The sequence below is a fragment of the Carassius carassius genome, chromosome 5 (assembly GCF_963082965.1).
Source record: "Carassius carassius chromosome 5, fCarCar2.1, whole genome shotgun sequence".
Lineage (NCBI taxonomy): Eukaryota > Metazoa > Chordata > Actinopteri > Cypriniformes > Cyprinidae > Carassius > Carassius carassius.
In genome coordinates this window covers 31,692,533-31,713,801 of record NC_081759.1, presented here as the reverse complement: position 1 = coordinate 31,713,801, position 21,269 = coordinate 31,692,533, and the positions used below count along the sequence as shown (strand labels likewise).

Below are 21,269 nucleotides of genomic sequence, written 5' to 3'. Positions count from 1 at the left end.
GGCATCATCCTCATCCTCAGCCTCAGCATCAGCAGCAGCAGCAGCAGCAGGGCGCTCGGTTAGCGCCCACCCCCACTCACTTCGTCTTTTCCTCCCCCCTGCAGAAGCATGCTTGCGTGAGGGATGAGGCTGGAGACAGGGACATCAGGCCAGAGCTGCGGCCTTCTTCTTTTCACAAGAGCCGGGCTCGCCATCGTTGCAGCAGCAGCAGCAGCATCCGCCAACGCTTTGCCATCATCACACCAGCATCTTTGGTAGGCAGCCTATCTCTCCTCTTCTGCTCGCCGTTTTTGCATAAGAAATGCAGGCCTGCCATGGTCATCCACTCAACCCTACATCAGTAGCCATGGCAACCACATCCTGTTAATAAGCGCTTTTTCACCCCCCCCCCCCCCCCCATGTCTTTCTATCTCCGGAGCGCTGCCTTATTTTACGCTTAATTTTTGTTGTGGTAAAGATATTCATTTTGCTGGTATTCAGAGCTATTTTCTGGAGCTGGACATGATGTACTGCGTTTTTTCTCTCTCCACATATATAGATCCTTTGTGGAATGCAAACTAAGAACACATATATGTACAGTATAGAGAGCGAGCGAGCGAGAGAGTTTCAGTTCATCATTAAAACACCATATTTTCTTTCATATTTGCATTTTGTTTCAGTCAGTACTACTATTATAGCCATTATATTTAACCCATCAAGATGAAGCTGATTAGCTATGAAATTATATATTTCTTCAATATAAAATGAAATGAAGCTAAATGCTAATAGTAAAAGGCAAAATAGATGCCTGTGGTAAAAAATAACGAGGTCTTCCCCATTTGTGGGATCTACCCTGACATGTCCTCTGTTTTGCTCAATGAAACGTGTAAGGCAGGCTTCATAATATCTGGTAGCTGACATGTGCTGAAATGTAACATTTGAAAGGATTTTAATATTTCATTTATTTTTTGAAAATCTGTATGCAAGCAGATTTTATGATCTCATATTGAGTGACAAACTACATGGAATATTTGTAATTTTAGGGATAAGGCTGAGGATCATGTATAATGAACCAGTCATAATCATAATATGATTATGATAAGTTTTATACATTGATATTTCTTAAAAACATGGAGATTTTTTAATGATCCATTCTGTAACATCATGTTAAAAAAACATTTTCAAAAAACTATAAAAACTGAAAATATTAATAGAAATCATAAAGGCCTAATATATCAAACAATGTAGATCATTAAATACATAATTACTCTACATAATACACTCATTTTTATTGGTTATATAATAATTTATGTAGGGTTAAATATTTGTACATTTGGAATTCACAGAAATGGTCAATTTAAGTTTAAAGTAAACTTTTAACTTACAGTTACCTAAAGATCTTACATCTCATGGTTTAAAAGATGAAAAGAGAAACTAAACTTTAATTTTCTTGCTCGCCTTGCCTGACCTTTGACCCCCCAACACACTGTGTGTTTGCAGGTCAGTGAGCAGATCCAGGAGCATGAGCAGGAAGTTGTGCGGCGCGAGCAGATGTCAGGGTATAAGCGCATGCGGCGGCAGCACCAGAAGCAGCTGATTGCCCTGGAGAATAGGCTAAAGGCCGAGATGGATGAGCACAAGCTCCGACTGCAGAAGGACGTGGAGACCCAGGCCAATAACACCTACATTGAATTAGAGCGGCTGGCCAAGAAGCAAGCTGTACAACTGGACAAGGAGGTGCGTGCTCCTACTTACACTTTGTGGACAGGGTCATAAAAAATTTAGAAGATGTCACATTGTTGTCTGCAAGTTGATATATATATTAAACAAGCCATGGGTTCAGACAGCATTAAGACCAGGAGTTCTGACAAATTTGTAATAACTCAAATAAATACAGATTTTCACATGTAGCGTTAGACTGATAAGACTCAAATCACTGTGATGACAAAGTAATTTTAGTTTACTAATGCATAGCTGACCACAGTGAAATTTTGTAATACTTATCCTCCTTTGGACCATGATGATTAATTTGTAAGTGGTTAACGCTGCAAAACCAGATGTTATTTCTGTTGTCTCTCAAAAGATGAAATCCTCGGCAGCTGAAGAAAAAAGAATCCAGCAACAGATCTTAGTCCAGCAGAAGAAGGAACTGACCACCTTCTTGGACACACAGAAAAAGCAGTACAGACTATGCAGAGAAAGAATGAAAGAGGTGAGATCAGGACAGTCAATGAATTCACAGAACACAGTATAAACCCAGGACACCTTTTTATGTAAGGGCATCTTTGACAAAGGGCCCTTAATAACAAAAGTCTGTTTCATATTACCTATAAATGGCTATATTCGAATTTTTTGCAGTAAAAATCATCTAATTTGTTCTACATACAATAGGAAATGAATGAAGACTCCGATACACCAAAAGAGGAGAAACAGGATCGCTTGTCTCGGCATAAGGAAACAATGCAGCGCTCCCAGGCTGAGGAGGAGGCCCAGCTGTTGAACCAGCAAAGACTGGTTTACGAAAGGAGCTGCCGTGCTCTAAAAAGAAGAAGCCTTATCAAAAAGCACGAGTTTGAACAGGAGCAAATACGGGAGGCAAGAAATAATATGTCACAACAAACAATATCTCAAGCACATTGTTTTGTTCTCGTGAATTTTGAGGTTTTATTTGGACATCTGACTGATATACAGGTTATCGTTTGAAGAAAAATATACATACAGTATATACTTCTGTTCTAAAGTTTGGGTGTATGTTATTTATATTCGTGTCATTTTTCTAGTTTTCTATTTTAATATATTTAAAATGAAATTTGTTCCTGTGGTGGCGAGGCTGAATTTTGATCCTTCACACGATCCTTCAGAAATCATTCTAATATGCTCATTTAGTGCTTAAGTAATATTTCTTATTATTATCAATATTGAAAAGAGATGCTGCTTCAAATGTTTGTGGATCTTTGTTTTTGTGGAATATTTTCTCAGGATACATAAATGAACGTAAAGTTAAACAGAACAGCATTTATTTGAAACAAATCATTTGTGACAATGTTAGAGTATGTACCGTTACTTTGATGTAATTTAATGCATCCTTGCTGAACAAAAGTATTAATTTCTTTCAAAATCTTACTGACTCCAAACTGTTGAAAGGTACAGTAGTGTGTATATAATAGTTTGAAGTCTGAAATTAATTTTCAAAATTACAAAAAAACAACAACAAAGACATAAAGTTATTTTTAAAAACCTTATCCTTTTCTTGGTGTTGTACAAACTATTTAAATATTAATCAGAAATGATTTGCTCTTCATGTTAAAGGAGCTTAACAAGAAGAAGACACAAAAAGAAATGGAGCATGCATTGATGATCAGGCAGGATGAGTCCACCCAAGAGTTGGAACAGCGGCATCTACAAACCTTACAAAGGCTACGCTTTGAGCTGATGCGCCACCAGCATCAAACTGAGTTGGAGAACCAGGAGGAGTACAACAGTCGACGCCAGAGGGAGCTACACAGGAAGCATGCACTGGAACGCCGACAGCAGCCCAGGAACCTTAAGGTAAGCTGCACAAATTGTAATGTAGGTAGAACTAACAAAAAATATAAAGGAAAAATTATCACGAAAGAGAAATAACAATAGTAAAGCCAAAAGTATAATTGTATTTAGTCTTTGTATGATGCATTAATCTCCTCTCATTACAGACATTGGAAATGCAGATTAAAAAGCAATTCCAAGATACCTGTAAGGTGCAAAACAAGCAGTACAAAGCTTTGAGGAACCATCAGCTGGAGGTATCCCCGAAGAGTGACCACAAAGCCATCCTGAAATCTCTGAAGGAGGAACAGACCCGCAAGCTCGCACAGCTGGCAGAACAATATGAGCAAAGTATTAATGAGATGATGGCCTCTCAATCGGTAAAGTACACTGTCACCAGAAGAAAACAACCCTTTAATGGTGAAACCACATATTTTGTACTTGTATCTTAGGTTATAAACCTGAATCTTAGACCTTCAGCTGATAAATGTGTTGAAACATACAGTACTCATAAGTTAGTTTAGGGTTTACACACACACACACACACACACATACATTGTGTTTCCATGTTTTATGGGGACGTTACATAGGCATAATGGTTTTATACTGTACAAACTGTATTTTCTACCTTACACCTAAACCTACCTCAAGGTCAAAATTGACTGGTATTACTATCCTTGTGGGGATATTTGGTCCCCATAATGTGATAAATACCAGGTACACATACACAAAATTACACTGCTTCTTTGGAAATGGAGAGAACTGGATACAATAGAGACTGTTTTCATGTACAGTCAGATGGTCTTCTCGCATTTCTCTTATCAGTGAGAAATATTTAAAAAAGCAGCTACCTGCCAAGACCATTTGTGAGGTTTCCATCTAGTGGCTATAGAGGGAAATTAATTTCCAAAACCAAGCCAAAAATTCTACTTGCACGAGCAGTTTTCCAAATGAAAACTGATCTTATTGTTAAGTGTTATATTGCATATGTTATATTGTTATATTTGCAATATTGTTTTTAATCACGACTACTAAGGAAGATGACTCATTACTTAATACTACATAAGATATACTATTACAGTTTTTGCTGTTATTTTAAATTTGACTTTATTTCTATATTTTCTGTTTACATTTAAATTTTAATGTTTTAGTAATTTTGTAGCATTTTAAGGTTTCATTTATTAAGTTTTAGTTATTATAGTGCTCTAGCTGAATTTTTTTTTCTTTATCATTTTATTTTAGTTAATGAATTTTTTTAATTTTTTTAATGAGCTCACAATATTAATCATGCATAAACCCCATCGGTGTTTGAGAAAATAACTGCAGCATGAAACTCTCTCAGTTACGTTTAGATGAAGAGCAGGAGGCTGAATGTCAGGCTTTAAGGCAGCAACTGCATCAGGAGATGGAGCTCCTAGATGCCTACCAGAACAAAACAAAGGCGCAGATGGAGGCCCAACACGAGCGTGAGGTGCAGAAGTTGGAACAGAAGGCGTCCTTGCGCCGGGCTCACTTGGAACAGAAGGTGAGTTTTTTTTTTCTTTTACAGTAATTTTACCTCTGTAATTCATCGGATAGGTTTGCCCATAACTGGTCAAATTAATAAATTATACTAAATTAATAAATCAAACACCTCTGCCCACAGATTGAAGAAGAGCTGGCCTCACTTCATAAAGAGCGAACTGAAAAAATCAAGCATTTATTTGAGCGTCAGGAGCGAGAACTGGAGATGTTTGATATGGAGAGCGCGCGGCTAGGATTCGGAAGCTTGGCCTCATTTGACTTTCCCAATGATGAGGCCAGATGATCCAACAGAGGTTAAAGGGACTGTTCAACACTTGATGTCCTTGGACACATTGTGCCTGCACTGTCCCTGATTGTCGGATTCTCCAAGATCACCCAAACAGTGACAATGCTGGATCAATATCTTAAAACTTGCATCGGCTGTGAGAACTTCCCTGAGATTCAGAGATGAGAAACTAAACAGCCACAGACACAAAAGTGGCTTGGTGATGCATCACCAAGCTCATAAACCCAGAAGAAATATCTAGACAAACTGACCTTTTCTCCATGCCATTGTCCCACTTTTGGTATTAAATTAGTTAATTCAGGATATTTTAGTACAAGAAAGCACTTTGATATGTTAAGTATGATGCCATCATGCTAGGTGGATATGAAGTGTGAAATGCCTTTGGCTTCATCAAAGGACAATGCGACAGTAGAATGTGTCCTGCGTCTTCACCGTGGCTATTAGCTGTTTTGTATGTATCACAGAGAATGTTGATGAAAACTTTACGCAGAAGCAGATTTTGAAGCAGTGTCTGATTTTAAAATATGGTCATATTGTGGAACCCACGCTTTATTTCTTTTTACTTAGAAAAAGGACAAAAAGAACAAAAAAACAGAAAATGTATTCATTGTTCAGTATCCTAAATTAATTGGCATTAATTTAATCAGGATGTGGATTTATTACATTGAATCAGTTCTGTCAGAGTTACTGGTATTATTGCATGCACTTTAAAGACAAATTCAGGTTGTGAAGTGGAGCATGAATCTGTCCGAGATTTTAGCCATGTGCAAATAAAAGTGGTCATAGCAGTTTTGTTTTCATGGCTATTGATACTGAACATAAGCTTTATCTTTGATATAAACACCCGCCAAATTGCCAAATGCCTTTAAGTTATGTTGATGAATGTTTTTGTTTTCCTTATTTTGCACAATTTGTTGAATTGTGATTCATTCAATGTGGACTTATCACTGCTCTTGTACAGGGAAAATGTTGCAATTTGTGTTGTACAAATTTTATATAAATATTTGTATATGATAACCTAAATAGGGTTTACATATGTACTGATCAATCATTGCCAACAAAGATCTATGGAACTCTTGTTCAGTGAAGGCAAAGGAATGCAAACTTATTTTTGTAAGTAAAATAGAAAGCAACTTATATTCTCGTGCATCATGTGACAGCTTACATATTTGGTGGAGCTATAATGCACACACTTCTGTGTAACAGAGTTCATGGCTTGCTGTCATTAAGAAAGACACTACTCCAGCAAATAGTAGAAGGGGTTCGGTTTGATTTTTATTTCACAACAACAAGTACTTTATAGGCAGATTTGTGGTGTGTAATAAAATATACTTTGGGCCTGACCAACTACTATCTTTTACAAACTCTGACTTTTACCCTCATTATTCATGAGTGTCTCAAAATGTTTTATCATCGGGATGGCTTCCTATTACTGTCATTTAGGGCCTCTTCCCCAACAAAGCCATTGTTTAAACTGCCATGATGTTTCAACAAATAAAACAATGAAGTTTTGATCGGCTAACGCCATGCTGAGATACATTGAGCAGTTTCTTAAAAGTTATAGATTGATGCAAAGACTATTTATTCATTGATTGTGATTGCTGATGTTAATGAAACAAAATATCTGCCTTTCTGTGTGTTTTCTAGTGCATATTGTTCAGTAGTTCAGTTCATTATGCCCTTGAGCAACTGATACCCTATCTTCTCAATGCCACTTCAAGGAACTTATGGCTTCACATCCTGGTTAGATAACCACCTTTGATTTGCTTTTTAGCACTTCTTCCTCCCTCATCTCACCTCCCTCATCCTTTATGTATATGTTTAGTGTATAGTTAAAGTTTGTTAGTAAATTTTAAAAACCTAGAAATAAGGAAGACTATAATATGGGAACTTTGCAGGACCATTATTTATATACTTTTTTATTTATGTACACTTACGGGGTTTAAAAAAATAATGTGAACATCTGGAAAATATCATGGGTAATATTTTATTATTAAGGTGATTAAACATCATTTGCCGTTAGCACAACTTCCAAAGTTCTTAGAACAGATGCACACAAATCTCCAGTAGAAAGTTGTCTTTCAAAAAAATCTGCTAATAATGCTTGAGATGCTGAATGACAGAGTCAGCTTCTAATTGTTCTCTCCAAAACTACCCTCAGTGATTTGATAATGTTCATGTCAGGTGATGTATCTGGCCAAGGCAGATATTAAATTTCCTCTTGATGGTCCAACTGTCCAGGTTTATGATGAACCTTTTCTGCACTTAGTACTGGTGTCTGTGATTCAGGTTTTAGCAGTCGCAGCTTTGGCTTTGTGAAACTCTCTGTGGTCGTTTTGTGTGTGTGTGTGTGTGGAAATGGGGTCTTCAGTGTGAATATTGAGATTTGCTGTCACTTTTGATGCAGTAGTTTGGACACAGTCCGGTTTTCGCACTATCCTTCTTTGCTGATGAAGTGCTTTGTGATTATAATCATAATCGTAAAGATTGCTGTTCTTTAAACACCAAAAAATTAGGCTGTCAAGGGTTTAGACATTCCAGCTAAACAGGCTTCCATGAATTGTCCTTTTTGGGAGTTTAATAACTCAGTTATTTCACACATGGATTTTATAAACACTACTGAACACAACTGATACTACACTGATATACAAATGAGAGAATATAGGCATTGAATAAATAAATCAAACAATTTCCACTGTAGCCTACTCAAACGATATTAACCCCTATAACAATGGGTGTTCACATTAATTAATCTAATATGCAGTTCCTCCACTGTCCACAAGATGATGACATTCCTTACAGAAACACAGCCAACCTACGCGTGGTTCACTGATTAGAGAAATGGAAATATTCAAACCTTTTTTAAGGAATCATTCAAAACATTCAGATTGATTCAAGCATAACTTATATTAACAAATACAAAGTTAGAATGGTCTTGTACATTTGCTTTTAAACTTTTCTTTTTTTTCTTCTTTTTTTTTTTAATCCAAATGTTAAATTGAACATATGGGGGCGCAATAACAAATGGAGGTGAATCCCAAGGGAGGACCAAGCTCAGCGCAGGAGTTTAGCGGTCTGGAAGTTGTCACACGTGAAGCAGGTATGATGGATTATTGTGTAGAGTGGTCAGATGCATTTCAAACGGTGAAAGGTGAACGCTACCATGAGTCCTGTGTTTTGCCAACATTGAAGCACCCCGGATCTCAATCCCATAGAGAACCTGTGGTCAGTCTTCAAAAGTCCACTCTTTCGTGACGTAATGCAGCTTCAGCTGTCGGGTAGAAGTCTGCTGCGGAGCTCGCAGAAGTGCGCATAGGGGCCACAAAAGGGGCGCTCGCGAGCACCCTTCCGAAAGCTAAAATGACGAATGGGACACCCTACGGCTTCGTGGACGGTCTCTACGGTTTCTACGGACCCTCGTGGCAACTGTAGGTCAGTAAGACCGCAAGTGCACATTTTGCCATGCACCCTTCCCCACAGTTACACTAGTTGACCGCACGAGGGCGCAGGCTAAAGTTTCTAAAAAAATGTTTTGAAAGTTCTTTCCAAAAGTTGTGATATACTCGACTAAATATGTTTCTAATGATTTAAAGGTAAAATTATGCACTATATACTATACTATATACTTAAGTATAAACTTCTCCTTAAAATTCTTGAAGTTAAAATAATAATAATTTAACAATTTAAGAATGGATTAATTAATTAATTAATTAATTAATTTATTTCCTTTAAATTTCCTTATAAATTATTTAGTGTACAAATATGCAAAGCTCAGACCTGCAGTAAACTAATTTAAGCCATGTCTATGAAAGGTAATGAGTTGATGCTGAGCTAAGCTTGCAGCTGTTTGTTCGAACTCCATGTTAACAGTTGGCATGGTTGGAAATGTAGCTTTGAAAGCGGAAACCAGATAGGGTAAGGTACAGTACGTCAGGTTCAGATGTTTCTCACTTGCCAGGAGGCATTTGATTAGGGTCACTTCACTGTACCATAAATGGTCATAAAAAGATTTAGACCTTTTTCCTTCGAAACATGCACCACAGCAAGATAAACACGAATTAAACATTTAAAGCATAAAGAAAAAGTAGACTAAATAGAATATTCTGTCTACTGCAATGTTTTGCAGCTGAATTATTCAGTTAATGGATGATCATTTAAAATATAACTTGAATTTAAAAGTTAGCAATGGCTATAAAGCAAGATGATTGATGTACTTATAAGCTCTAAGTGCTAAATACAAATAGTTGCGGTGTCATGGGTTTTGACATTTAACATGTTACACCATTTAATGCTCTCCTTACTGTTATTTTTTTTTTTTTTTTTTTTTTTTTTTTTTTTTTTTTTCAGCCAAGTATGGTGACCCATACTCAGAATTTGTGCTCTGCATTTAACCCATCCGAAATGCACACACACAGAGCAGTGAACACACACACACACTGTGAACACACACACAGAGCAGTGGGCAGCCATTTATGCTGCGGCGCCCGGGGAGCAGTTGGGGGTTCGATGCCTTGCTCAAGGGCACCTAAGTCGTGGTATTGAAGGTGGAGAGAGAACTGTACATGCACTCCCCCCACCCACAATTCCTGCCGGCCCGAGACTCGAACTCACAACCCTTCGATTGGGAGTCTGACTCTCTAACCATTAGGCCACGACTTCCCCAGTGTTTTTAGAACTCAAAACACTATGCTATCTATAAATTATGTTTTGCATTAGTGGTTTATGTTTGAGCTAAACACTATACCCCCTCGAGAGTATTTAAAACTGTAAGTGATGAGAAGCTTGATAGTTGTTGGCAGGTTTATGGCTATCAGTTAATGCTGTTGGGAATCCTTGATGGGCTGCTGATCTCAGACTATTTACAGCTATCCGAAAGCAGTAAAAACGGAGTTGTTTGCCTCGTCCTAATGCATTTAAAGAGTCTGTGAAGCCAAGCCTGACTGCATGCTCCTCCACAGAAGGTTTGCCACATTACTGGCAGTTCTTTCATATACAGAGTTCTTTACAGTAGACTCTCAGACACACTCTGACAGCATTGAAATTCAGGCCTGAATGTACACATGGCACACTTGGGCCTTCAAAAATCTTAAATAACATGCCTTGAAAATGTCTTTCAGAATAATTCACCCACTCTTTGCCTCGAATAAAGAAAAATTATTACTACAAAATTTATTAATTTTTTAATTCGTTTCAAGCAGGGTAGTAACTGCCATTGACATAGAACCATATGCCATAGTGGTTGATACTGAAAAAATTTTTCTTATATTTTTCTATAGGATTATTCACTATAAATGAACAAGGATTGACTCCACCCTCTGACTTTTTTTTAGTTATTTACATCACACAAACATATGCAACGTGTCCTGTAAGAGATATGGACATGTGAGCAAGTATATATATAGTTCATGTTTCTGTAGAATGTTTGGCTCAGACAAGACTGAGCTGCAGGACACAGCAGAGTGGTCTTCACAGTTGGCATTTGGCAACATTTGCAGGAACGTGCAAATAGGATGCCAAGCAAGTTTTATGAATAACATTCAAATGGACTGAAAAATGCAATTTATTGCAATGCCAATTAGTATTGAATGCATGAGAAAGAGAAATATTATTAAAACAATAATATTTTTATTTTGCCATAAAAACCTCTCCAACTCAAAAATGTCTAGCGACTGGTTACATCTACATTTTTCAATTGGCCTAATTTATAAAATTAAATTCACTCTAATTCAATTTGGCTAGTTAAATTCTTTTTAGATGTGATCAGTCAATAGAAAAAATTTGAGTTGGAGAAGTCTGAATTTTTTCTAGTGTATATATATAATTTAAAAGAAATAATCACTGGAGTAAAAAGTGTGAAATGTGGAGTGGTGTTACAACAGTGTTTTTTTTTTTAAAGTATATTTCTTTATATTTCTTTGTACTTTTTCTCTCAGTTTTATTTGTCATGTTTTATGATGCTTATGGTGACATTGGTCAGCCGTTGCTGCATTAATGGTGCTATATAAATTAATTTTTACTTTGCAGTTTCTATATTTTATATATTATATTATTATATTATATATTATTATTATATTACTGGAATAGCCAAACCCATTATTTAGAAGGGTGTTTTCTACTTCTGGCAGAGTGTACATTTTCTAGACATGCATGGAAAACATTTTGCTGCCACAACAATGTAATTTTCCCACTTACTTAAGGCAAATTCACACTGCACCAACAAATATTGACAAGACAGCAACACACACACGTTCATCAGGTTTTGTCTGATCAGTGTGTTACCCCTGTCAGTTTCTGTTAGCATCTATCAGACATTGTTTTCATCAACTGAACATGCTAATTCCAATAAAGTTTTTTTAAAGAACTATCATTATTGTTTACTTCACCATTCTTAACAGTCTCGTCTGCTTCTTCGTTTATGTTCTCTGTGGTTTGTTGTTGTCTGAAGTCATGAATGCTAGTTGGTGCTCCAGTATAATCGGTCCGTCGAAACTCATCCAGTGAGAAACAATCCGCGGTGCAAAAATAAGTTATAAAAAATGCGGAAATTTTTTTGTGTAATTAATTAATCTCATTAATAATAATTAATAATAAAATGTCATTTTGGGTGAACTATCCCTTTAAAGGTGCAATAGGTGATTGTCTTCAGAAACATTTTTTGTTAAGCTGGTTGAAAGTCTCTTCATATCCCTATAGCAATCATTAAGTTAAGTGGTCTAAATGTTTTTATCTGTGTTTATATATTCTGTGGAAGGCGTAGGACCAAGAAATGTATGATTCAGATTCAGTGAACTACGTGAATGAACTGTGTTCTGATCGATATGATCCCTACACCGTGTTTATTGCTCCCTACTCCCTGAGCAGGGGTTTACTTCACTTCGGAACATGGGCTGGAATTGGGATCCACTGATATAGCCTATTGTAGTAATGTTGTCTCTAGTATTTTGGTCTGTGAGCATAAATGCGTTCAGTGGGCGTGGCTTTGGACGGCGATTGCAGGGAGGGTGGGACGTTCGTTTCAGTTTTATCAGGCTAATGCTAGCATTTACCAAGCTCTCCTACAGCACCTTTAAGCTCTATTTATATACCAGACAGACAGAAAGTTCACCCAGTACAGCTGCAGAATCGTGATCTTTCCCAGCAATGGCAGAAGTCATATCAGAAAAGGGGCTGTGGAAAGAGTGTTTTAATCTGTTACAGCATTCTGTTTTTTTATTTGAAATGTTTACTAAATGAATGACACCTGGGCTGTTTCATAAAACAAGTTTACCAAATAAGCCAGGCTTATTTCAGTTAGTCTTATTATCATTTGATTTGGTTGCTGAAAGCAAATTTACTATTTAAATTTTCTTTTCTTTTATTCAATTTTAATTTACACGCTGAGAAACTAACCTGGTCATGAGCAAGCTTACTGTCAGGCTAAGCTGAGCTCCTCTAGCACAGATCAATAGGAACGTAATGATATTACCACTGACTGGCATACAATTATTTGACTTTATTATCAGTCCAAAAATAAAAGTATACAGAAAATGCAACTTAAATAAATCAAATAATAAAAAATATAGGCTACAACCAACTGTACTGAGCATTTAATTTACAGTTACTGCTATCATTAAAATAGTGTGTGCAGCAGCACTTGTTCACTCGCGTTAAGACTCGCCCACCCCTGACAGCAAAATCTATATATTTTCACGAGTTTCTAACATACAGATGAAGAATATAACTGTGACATGTCTGTTATGCACTAAGGAAGACACTATGTCTCAAATGCATTAAACAGCACAAATATATTTGCTGTTTGCCATAGTGGATCGATTTGATCCATGAACGACATCAATCACATTAATCCCTGCTTTTCTTAGCAACTTTTATGAAACAGCCCCCTGGACAAGTGAAAGGCATTTTACACCCCCCACCCCCCACCCCATGTCTAACATGTATCCCACAGATCATAAAACTGTCTGTGTCAGTTTCCAGCAGCTGCAATTTAAATCAGAATTCCATTTGTTGTGTGTTTTACATGGACTGTTTGCATATTATATTAGTTCTACCAAATGACCAAGCTTATTATGTAAAATACATGATAGTTCCATATCGATTGATCTCTCCAATTGCATTTGAATGCATATGGGGAAAACTCCTGTATTAATATGTACTGAAGCCTGATTTGTTCATGTTCGTGTGCTTTAACCTGCCAGAGAGGACGGAGCCAACCCCTGTTTAAGTCGGCTCAGAGTACTATTTCATTAAAATAATTCTCCTTACTCAATGAGGATCATCTCTTCGCTGATTCTGCAAGGCAGCCAAAGAAAGGAATAATCCCCAGCTCTACACAACGCTGTCTAATAGCGGAGAGGCTGCACTTGCTGAAGGATCATGTTCACAGATCACCTTCTTCAATCAAGGTGGTACACCCCCCACCCCTCCGGTCTGTACTCCCATTTCCTTTCTTGCCTAAGAGAAAGAAACACCGGAGCAGTGGGTCATTTTCAGCAGGCACAAGTGGTGGAACAGTGGGTCAGCACCCACGTGACCCGCCATCCCTGTGATGCTTCATGTTGCCGATTTGTTTTACAAGGGATGATCGGTGCCCCTTCTCTACTGCGAGTGACTTGATTTTTCGGTGCTTCAAGGGAAGATGTCACCATCGAAGACAGCTCTGCCGATGACTCTGTGTCCTTGGCGGCGTCAGATGCAGAAGAATGGCGAGGCCCTTGCGGGGAGCCCAAAGCCCTTCCCCCTTCTCAACCAGTGAGGCCACGAGCAGACAGCAAGCTCATCTGTGTCCTGTCTAAGGTGGTAGAGGACCTGGCCCTCGAGTATTTGGCTCCAAAAGAGCCTACACACGGCCTATTTGATAAGTGGTATCTGACAGGAATCCGTCAACAGTCCTCTCACTAACGACCTGCCCCATTCTTGCCTGCAGTTCATGAAGAGCTCACCAAGACGTGGCGTGCTTTTGTTTCCCGCAGGTCACGCCCTGCATGTGCAGTGCGTACCCGAATGTTTGACCGTTATGATTGCGGACCCACAAAAATAGATTCTTTTCACATCCCTGTTCAGGGTTTGGGCAGCCATATTGAGCATGTTGAGCTGGGTTCTAAACACAATTCAACAAAGCTACTCGCTTAAGTTTGCTTGCAGGCCACCTCATTTCAGAGGTGTTATTCAAACCTCTCTTCTGGACAATGAAGCTCTCATTCTCTGACAAGAAGTTCAGACACTGCTTGCAAAAGGTACTTTGGAAATAGTACCTCCAGTGAACAGCGAGTCATATCTCAGATATCTAAACCGCTCGCTTATGTGCTGCCCGTTCAACATGTTAACTATCAAACAGATCCTCATGTACATTTCCTCTGAGGACTAGTTTTTGACAGTGGATGTGAAAGACGCATACTTTTACATCCACATAGCCCACATAGCATAGTATGCAGTCCTATGGTTTGGACTGTCTCTGGCAGTCCAAACAGATGAAACAGATGGAAAACCACATATTAAACTACCTCAACAAATAGCTGGTTCTAGCCAGATCAGAAAGGGAATTGATCTGAGTGCTGAGTGAGCTTAATTGAGTCTAATATTTAAAAACTCACTAATACTGTATGTAGCCTAATAAAGATGCTCATTTATTTCCACCTACTGAAGTAAGTATGTCTACAGAAATAGACTTAATTTATATGATTGCCAGGTATTATTTACAAAACATTTCTGTTACTTTAAGTCTTAAACTAATAAGCTGATACAGAACATTAATTACTGGGCAAAGAGAAACATAAAATGAAGCGGAAAAGTAAATATATAACAACAGTTATAATATATACAAATGTTAAATAAAAATGAGAAACCATCAGTGAATGGGTTTAAAATATGGATTGGATGTTGTGTTTTCTTATAGCTCTATTATCTTTTGTTCTTATATAGGCTATATCTTCAACAAATATTGATAACTTATTATTTAAAATTTCATTCTGTCACAGAGATGATTGAGTGAGTAATAGCTATAATCATGGTACTGCATTGTCTTTGTTATTCATCATTCAAAATAAAATGTTAATATTTTAATAACTCTAGGGGTTCTGTTCACTATAACAGGTTTAAAAAATCAGACATGCTAAATTATTTACAGCAAAACAAGCTATTCAGATACACAAATAAATGAACCCTAAGTAAATGTATTGTGAACAAGTTCATAATGATCACAGTTGATGGCTTAGTTTAAGGGCTATGTGCACTAGTGGTGAGTGTGATTTCACCAAGTAGAACATGTTCCTGGATCAACACCCAGAACAACAAATAGCAAGGTTTTGTAGAAGGTTGGTAGAAACTGTGGTGGCCCTTGGGGTGATTATTTTATAGCTTTGGGCCCACTGTACTCAATTTCTCCCACTAGTGACACCTCTGGCTCTGATTCAGGAAATGTAAGATTAAATTGATGAATTCAGTTTATAAATACATTATTTCTTAGCAGAACCACGGATAATCCGATTTTCCTTGTTATAAGTAGAGATTTTCTTTATACATATTTGGTATATTTACTTTAAAAAGTGCGGATTAAGTAACAACTGTTACGGATCACTTGGGAGGCTGAGGAGTAACAGACAGAATGGTTTATTGAACAGACACAAGCAGAGGTAGTGTAGGGTGGAGTGAGGGATGGATCCGTGCAGGCTGGGTGAAGACGTCAGAGGAGGAAGATGAACCACACACACGCACACTGGGGATCTGGATCTTCGGAGAATCGCTGGAGAGAGGTAAGTAGAAGAAGAGTTAGTCCTTAGAGTTAGAATACAGGTAAGACCTTGTCGCGAACGAGACCGGACCTTGATTGAGTGCGTGTGTGTGGTTTTTATGGTGCTGAGGTGATTGGGTGGTGATGAGGATCAGGTGGATGTGCTTAGTTTTCTGGTGAGGGCGTGCGTAGTGATTGCGTGGAGGTGGAACCTGGCGTGTTTGTAACAGTACTCCCCTCCCCACGGCCCGCTCCTGAGGGCCGAGGCCCCCGACGACGTGGTGGACGTCCTCTTCCCCTGGGAGCTGGTCGGTCAGGATGATTGGAGTGGAAGGTGTCGAGTAAGTTAGGATCCAGGATGTCGTTGCGTGGGACCCAGGAACGTTCCTCTGGACCGTATCCTTCCCAGTCCACTAGATATTCCAGTTGTCCACCACGCCGTCGGGAGTCCAGGATGTCATTCACTGCATAGGCTGCGCCGTCGTCTAGAAGGTGTGGAGGGGGGGCTTCCGTTTCGCCAGGTTCTGTGGAGGGAGAGACAGAAGGATGGTGAGGTTTAAGGACAGACACATGGAATGTGGGGTCTTAGCTTGCGGCAGGGCAGACGCAGGTGGATGTCCCGGGTGGACAGCCAGACCTTCTGACCGGGTTGGTACGTTGGGGCCTCTGATCGGCGAAGGTCGGCTGTCGTTCTATGTCTGCGTAAAGCCTGCTGGAGTTGGTGGTGTGCCGCGTCCCAGACCCTCTCGCTCTCCTGGAACCAGTATTCATTGGCGGGGACATCCGAGGGTTCACCTGACCAGGGGAATAGAGGTGGTTGGTAGCCGAGTATGCACTGGAATGGATTGAGTCCGGTGGTAGGTTGACGAAGGGAGTTTTGTGCATACTCGGCCCACCTAAGGAACTGGTTCCAGGAGTTGGCCTTCTGCTCAGGAATGGATAGGGGGTATATCCTTCCTTTAGGCACTGGTTCACCCGGCAGCAGATCGATTGCACAGTCCCACAGCCGGTGTGGAGGCAGCTTGGAGGCCCGTTTGGGGCAGAAGACGTCACTGAAGGGGGCGTAGCAGTGAGGGATGGCGATGGATTGGTTTTCCACTGGGCTCTCTATTTTTTTTTTGTAATTCTTTATTTATTAAACATTTTGTGTAATTAACTATTTACAACAAAGCCCAAGATCGCCCATAACCGTAAGACTAAATATAAATACATAGAATAGATACATATGACAAGAAATTAAAATAAAATTGACCAAAACTTAGAAGGATCTCAAAAACTTCTTGATAAAGTCTCAATAAGGTCCAACCAAAATTGTATTGTCTTTCTATTGGCTCCGAGCACTTTAGCTGTGGTGCACTCCAGAAGGGCAATGTCCAGTAGATATGACATCCAGACATAGCTGGGGTAGTTGGTTCATACCACATTTTTAGGATAACCTTTTTAGCAGCAGTAAGGACAACAGACAGAATCCTCCTTTGATTGACAGACAGTGACAACGAAGAATCATCCAGCAGAAGAAAAATCAGAGGGTCCTTTCAGATCGGAATCTTCAGAAGATCTGTTAGTATGTCCTGGACTGAGGACAAAACTGACTTAATTTGAGAACAGTCCCAGAACATATGCATATATGTACCTAAACTTTCATTATTACACAAGTGACAAAAAGGGTCAGATTTTATTTTCATTTTATATAGTAAACAGGGTGTGGCATATGCCTTATAAATTAATTTATAATGTATCATTTGGCGGGCCGAATTTTTTGAGGTAGCAAAACAATTCCCCCAGACAATGTCCCAATTGATCACAGTGTTAAGCTGACTCTCCCAGAAGTCCTCAATCTGAATATTCGAGAACTGTCGTACCACAATCGATTTATAAATTATGCTAACAATACCCTTAGAAGCCATACTGGAATCTATCCAGTCTATCATAGGATGAAAAGATATTTTATACGACCAGGGTACTCCATATGCTTTTAGCGCAGATCTCAATCTTAGATACAGAAAGAATGAAAATCCTGGAAGAGAGAATTCATCCTTTAAAATCTGAAAGGACTTAAGTCCATAATCAAGCTATAAACCCCACAATTAGCCCAGCATTTGGAAACAAAGGGTTTATTACCCGTACAGAGATTACTATTATGCCAAATGGGGGTAGAGTCACAGTAGGAATCTGAAGCTCCCATGATCTTTTCTGCCACTCTCCATGTTTTGATAGAATGGCATATAATTGGACCAAACTTTTCCAGAGCTTTCTTAGGTATTCCAGTAAAAGGTAAATCCTGTAGACGCAATGGGTAAATAATATTAGTCTCTAAGGCCTGCCATGGCACAGGGGAGTCAACATCCATCCATGTCCTAAGTGGTCTCATTTGGTATGCTAAATAATAGGACCAAAAATTAGGTTGCGATAAGCCTCCATGAGGTTTTAGCCTGTGCATTGATTTGAGTCGAATTCTAGGCCGTTTATAATTCCATAAAAATTTTGTTACTGCTGTACAAAGCTCTTTAAAATAACCAGTAGGTGGTGCTAGAGGTAAAGTTGAAAATAAAAAGCTCAGCCTCGGAAGTATATTCATCTTAATAGTTGCTATCCTACCATGAAGAGCCAAGCAGAGTGGAGACCAACACAGAAGATTGCTGGAAATCTTATCCATAAGAGACTGGTAGTTCCACTTAGAAATGCGAGATAGCGAACAAAAAACTCTAATCCCAAGATAATTAAACTGGTCGCTGACTGGAACCATAGTGGGTAAGGCCTGAATCTCTGATTTAGCTGCTAAGTTAAGGGGTAAAAGTATGGATTTGCTCCAGTTAATTTTATAACCGGACAGTTTACCAAATGTATCAAACAGTTTCAAGCATTCTTTAACCGAATCTGTGATATTTGATAAATACAACAGAATGTCGTCAGCATAGAGTGAAATCTTATGAGACGTATTCATACATCTTATAGGGACTATTGCAGAGCATTGTCTAATTGCTTGGGTCAAAGGCTCTAATGATAAATTAAAAAGCAAAGGTGACAGGGGACATCCTTGGCGAGTGCCCCTGCCGAGATGAAAGGAGGGAGAAATATGAGGTCCAGTAAGAACTCTGGCTGAACAATCAAAATAGATAGTTTTGACAGCTTGCACGAAAAAAGAACCAAACCCGAAACGTTCCAGGACAGACCATAAATAATTCCACTCAATTCTGTCGAATGCTTTTTCTGCAGCCAAAGAAAGGACTGCAGAGGAAGCTGTATAGGTGTCTGCTAGTTGAATAATATGAAGAAGCCTACGAATATTGTCCGCAGCAAATCTCCCCCTTAAAAAACCTGACTGATCATACTTGATCAAGTCTCCAACACATCGATCCAATCTTAAGGCCAAGACTTTTGCTAAAAGCTTTGAATCTGTGCATAGAAGGCTAATTGGCCTATAACTAGAGCACTCAAGTGGATCCTTCCCTTTCTTCAAAAGCAAAGTTATTAAAGCTTTATTTTGGTCCCTGTGCAGAGCCCCTTTTTCTAAAGCAAAATTAAAAGAGTTAATTATCAAGGGAGCCACTATGTCCCATAATGCCTTCAATAGCTCCGGGGGAATCCCATCTAACCCAGGGGGTTTATTACTGCTCATGGAGTCCAGGGCAGACTTCAATTCTTCAATTGTCAAAGGGCTGTCCAATATATTGTGCTGAGAATCATTTAATTTGGGAATATCTAAATGTTTAAGGAATAAATCAAAATTTGTTGGGTCAGTGCTGGATTCTGACGTGTACAAATGTTTATAATAGGATTCAAATATTCTATTTACATCAATAGGTTGAGTATACACTGAACCCTCATGCCTAATAGCAGATATGCTGGCCTTAGATTCACTGTCCTTCAACCTCAAAGCCAAAAGCTTAGAAGGACGTTCTCCATTGAAATAATAGAACTGTCTAGTACGGTGTATGAGAAATTCAGCTCTGTGCAAATATATTGATTTTAATTCAGATTTAAGGACGTTAACTTCTTTGGCTTTGGTCTCACAAAATGTACCTTTTAGTTCCTTCTCTAGTAGATCAATTTTTTTTTCCTAATTCAATTTTACGACTCTCTCTACGCTTTTTACTGAACGGTGAATAACTTATACATTTACCCCTAACAAAACATTTAGTGGTTTCCCACAATACTTGGGGGTTAGAAGCGGAATCCTTGTTAATCTGCAAAAACTCCTTCAAAGAGTTGTGTAATTCTTCCATAAATGTACAGTCCTTTAACAGGGAAGTATTAAATCTCCAGCGATTATGTCTGGAGCTCAATGGTACAGGAGTTAAAGTAGAAATGATTGGGGAATGATCAGATAAAAGAAGTGGCAGAATATCCACTTTATTAATATAGGGAATTAGAGAGGGAGACATAAGTAAATAGTCAATCCTTGAATAGGTCTTATGACGAGCTGAAAAGAATGTATAATCCCTGGAACCATCATTTTGTAAACGCCAAACATCACATATGTTAGAATGTCGCAAAATGAGTTTAAACAACCAGAAATCCTTGAATCAGCTTTAGAAGCATGAGATCTATCTAGCTGAGGATCTAATTCTTGAAAAAATAATGGATCACCCTCGTTGCATAAACAGATAGAAAAGCGTATTTAGTATTATTTAGAGAACCAACAACATAGGTAATTCGGCCTTCTTTATCCCCACCAGAACGTATAACAGAAAAATTAGTAGAACGCCTAGACAAAATTAGCACCCCTTTAGAATTATTAACGGCCGACAAGGAGGAAATAATTTATCTATTTTGTAAAGTAAAGTATTTTAGTAAAGTAAAGTATTTAAGTATCTATTTTGAAAGCGATGCACGTCAGCTGACTTCAAATGAGACTCTTGTATAAGGGCAAAAGAAACCTTTTTACATCTTAGATAATCTAAGCATTTGGTCCACTTGATTGGGCTATTTAACCCATTAACGTTTCATGACAATATATGTATAGCCATAATTTAAAGACTAATAGCTATGCAGACCAAACAGAACGAGGCGGGAGGACCAAAAAGTAATCCCCAGGAAAGATAGTGGGCAACAATCAGAAAATATGCAATACACACATAAATGCATATAAATACCACGTATATAAATGTATGAATAAAACAAATTAAACTTACGTGGGCGGACTTGGGCATGGAACAGAAAAACATAAACAAGAACAGTAAAAGAATGGGCAGCAAGCAAAGAGTTAAACACTCTTCTACCTGCCCT

At 38.5% G+C, this 21,269-nt stretch overlaps 1 protein-coding gene across 1 annotated transcript; it reads left to right on the top strand.

Annotated features, from left to right (window-relative positions):
• Positions 1-122: 122 nt before the first annotated feature.
• taok3b (TAO kinase 3b) lies at positions 123-5,837 on the top strand. Its single transcript, XM_059550689.1, has 8 exons — positions 123-254; positions 1,480-1,716; positions 2,063-2,191; positions 2,371-2,574; positions 3,289-3,528; positions 3,672-3,884; positions 4,847-5,029; positions 5,150-5,837. The coding sequence occupies exons 2-8, from the start codon at positions 1,531-1,533 to the stop codon at positions 5,309-5,311; spliced, it is 1,317 nt and encodes a 438-aa protein (XP_059406672.1). The 5' UTR covers positions 123-254; positions 1,480-1,530; the 3' UTR covers positions 5,312-5,837.
• The last annotated feature ends 15,432 nt before the right edge of the window (positions 5,838-21,269 follow it).

What these genes read in the sequence shown, in the direction of transcription:
- taok3b (XM_059550689.1), top strand. Translation starts at nt 1,531, where the DNA reads ATGTCAGGGTATAAGCGCATGCGGCGGCAGCACCAGAAGCAGCTGATT. An exon ending in GCAGAGAAAGAATGAAAGAG is followed by an intron (nt 2,192 to 2,370) that starts GTGAGATCAGGA and finishes TACATACAATAG; the next exon opens with GAAATGAATGAAGACTCCGA. An exon ending in AACAGGAGCAAATACGGGAG is followed by an intron (nt 2,575 to 3,288) that starts GCAAGAAATAAT and finishes TTCATGTTAAAG; the next exon opens with GAGCTTAACAAGAAGAAGAC.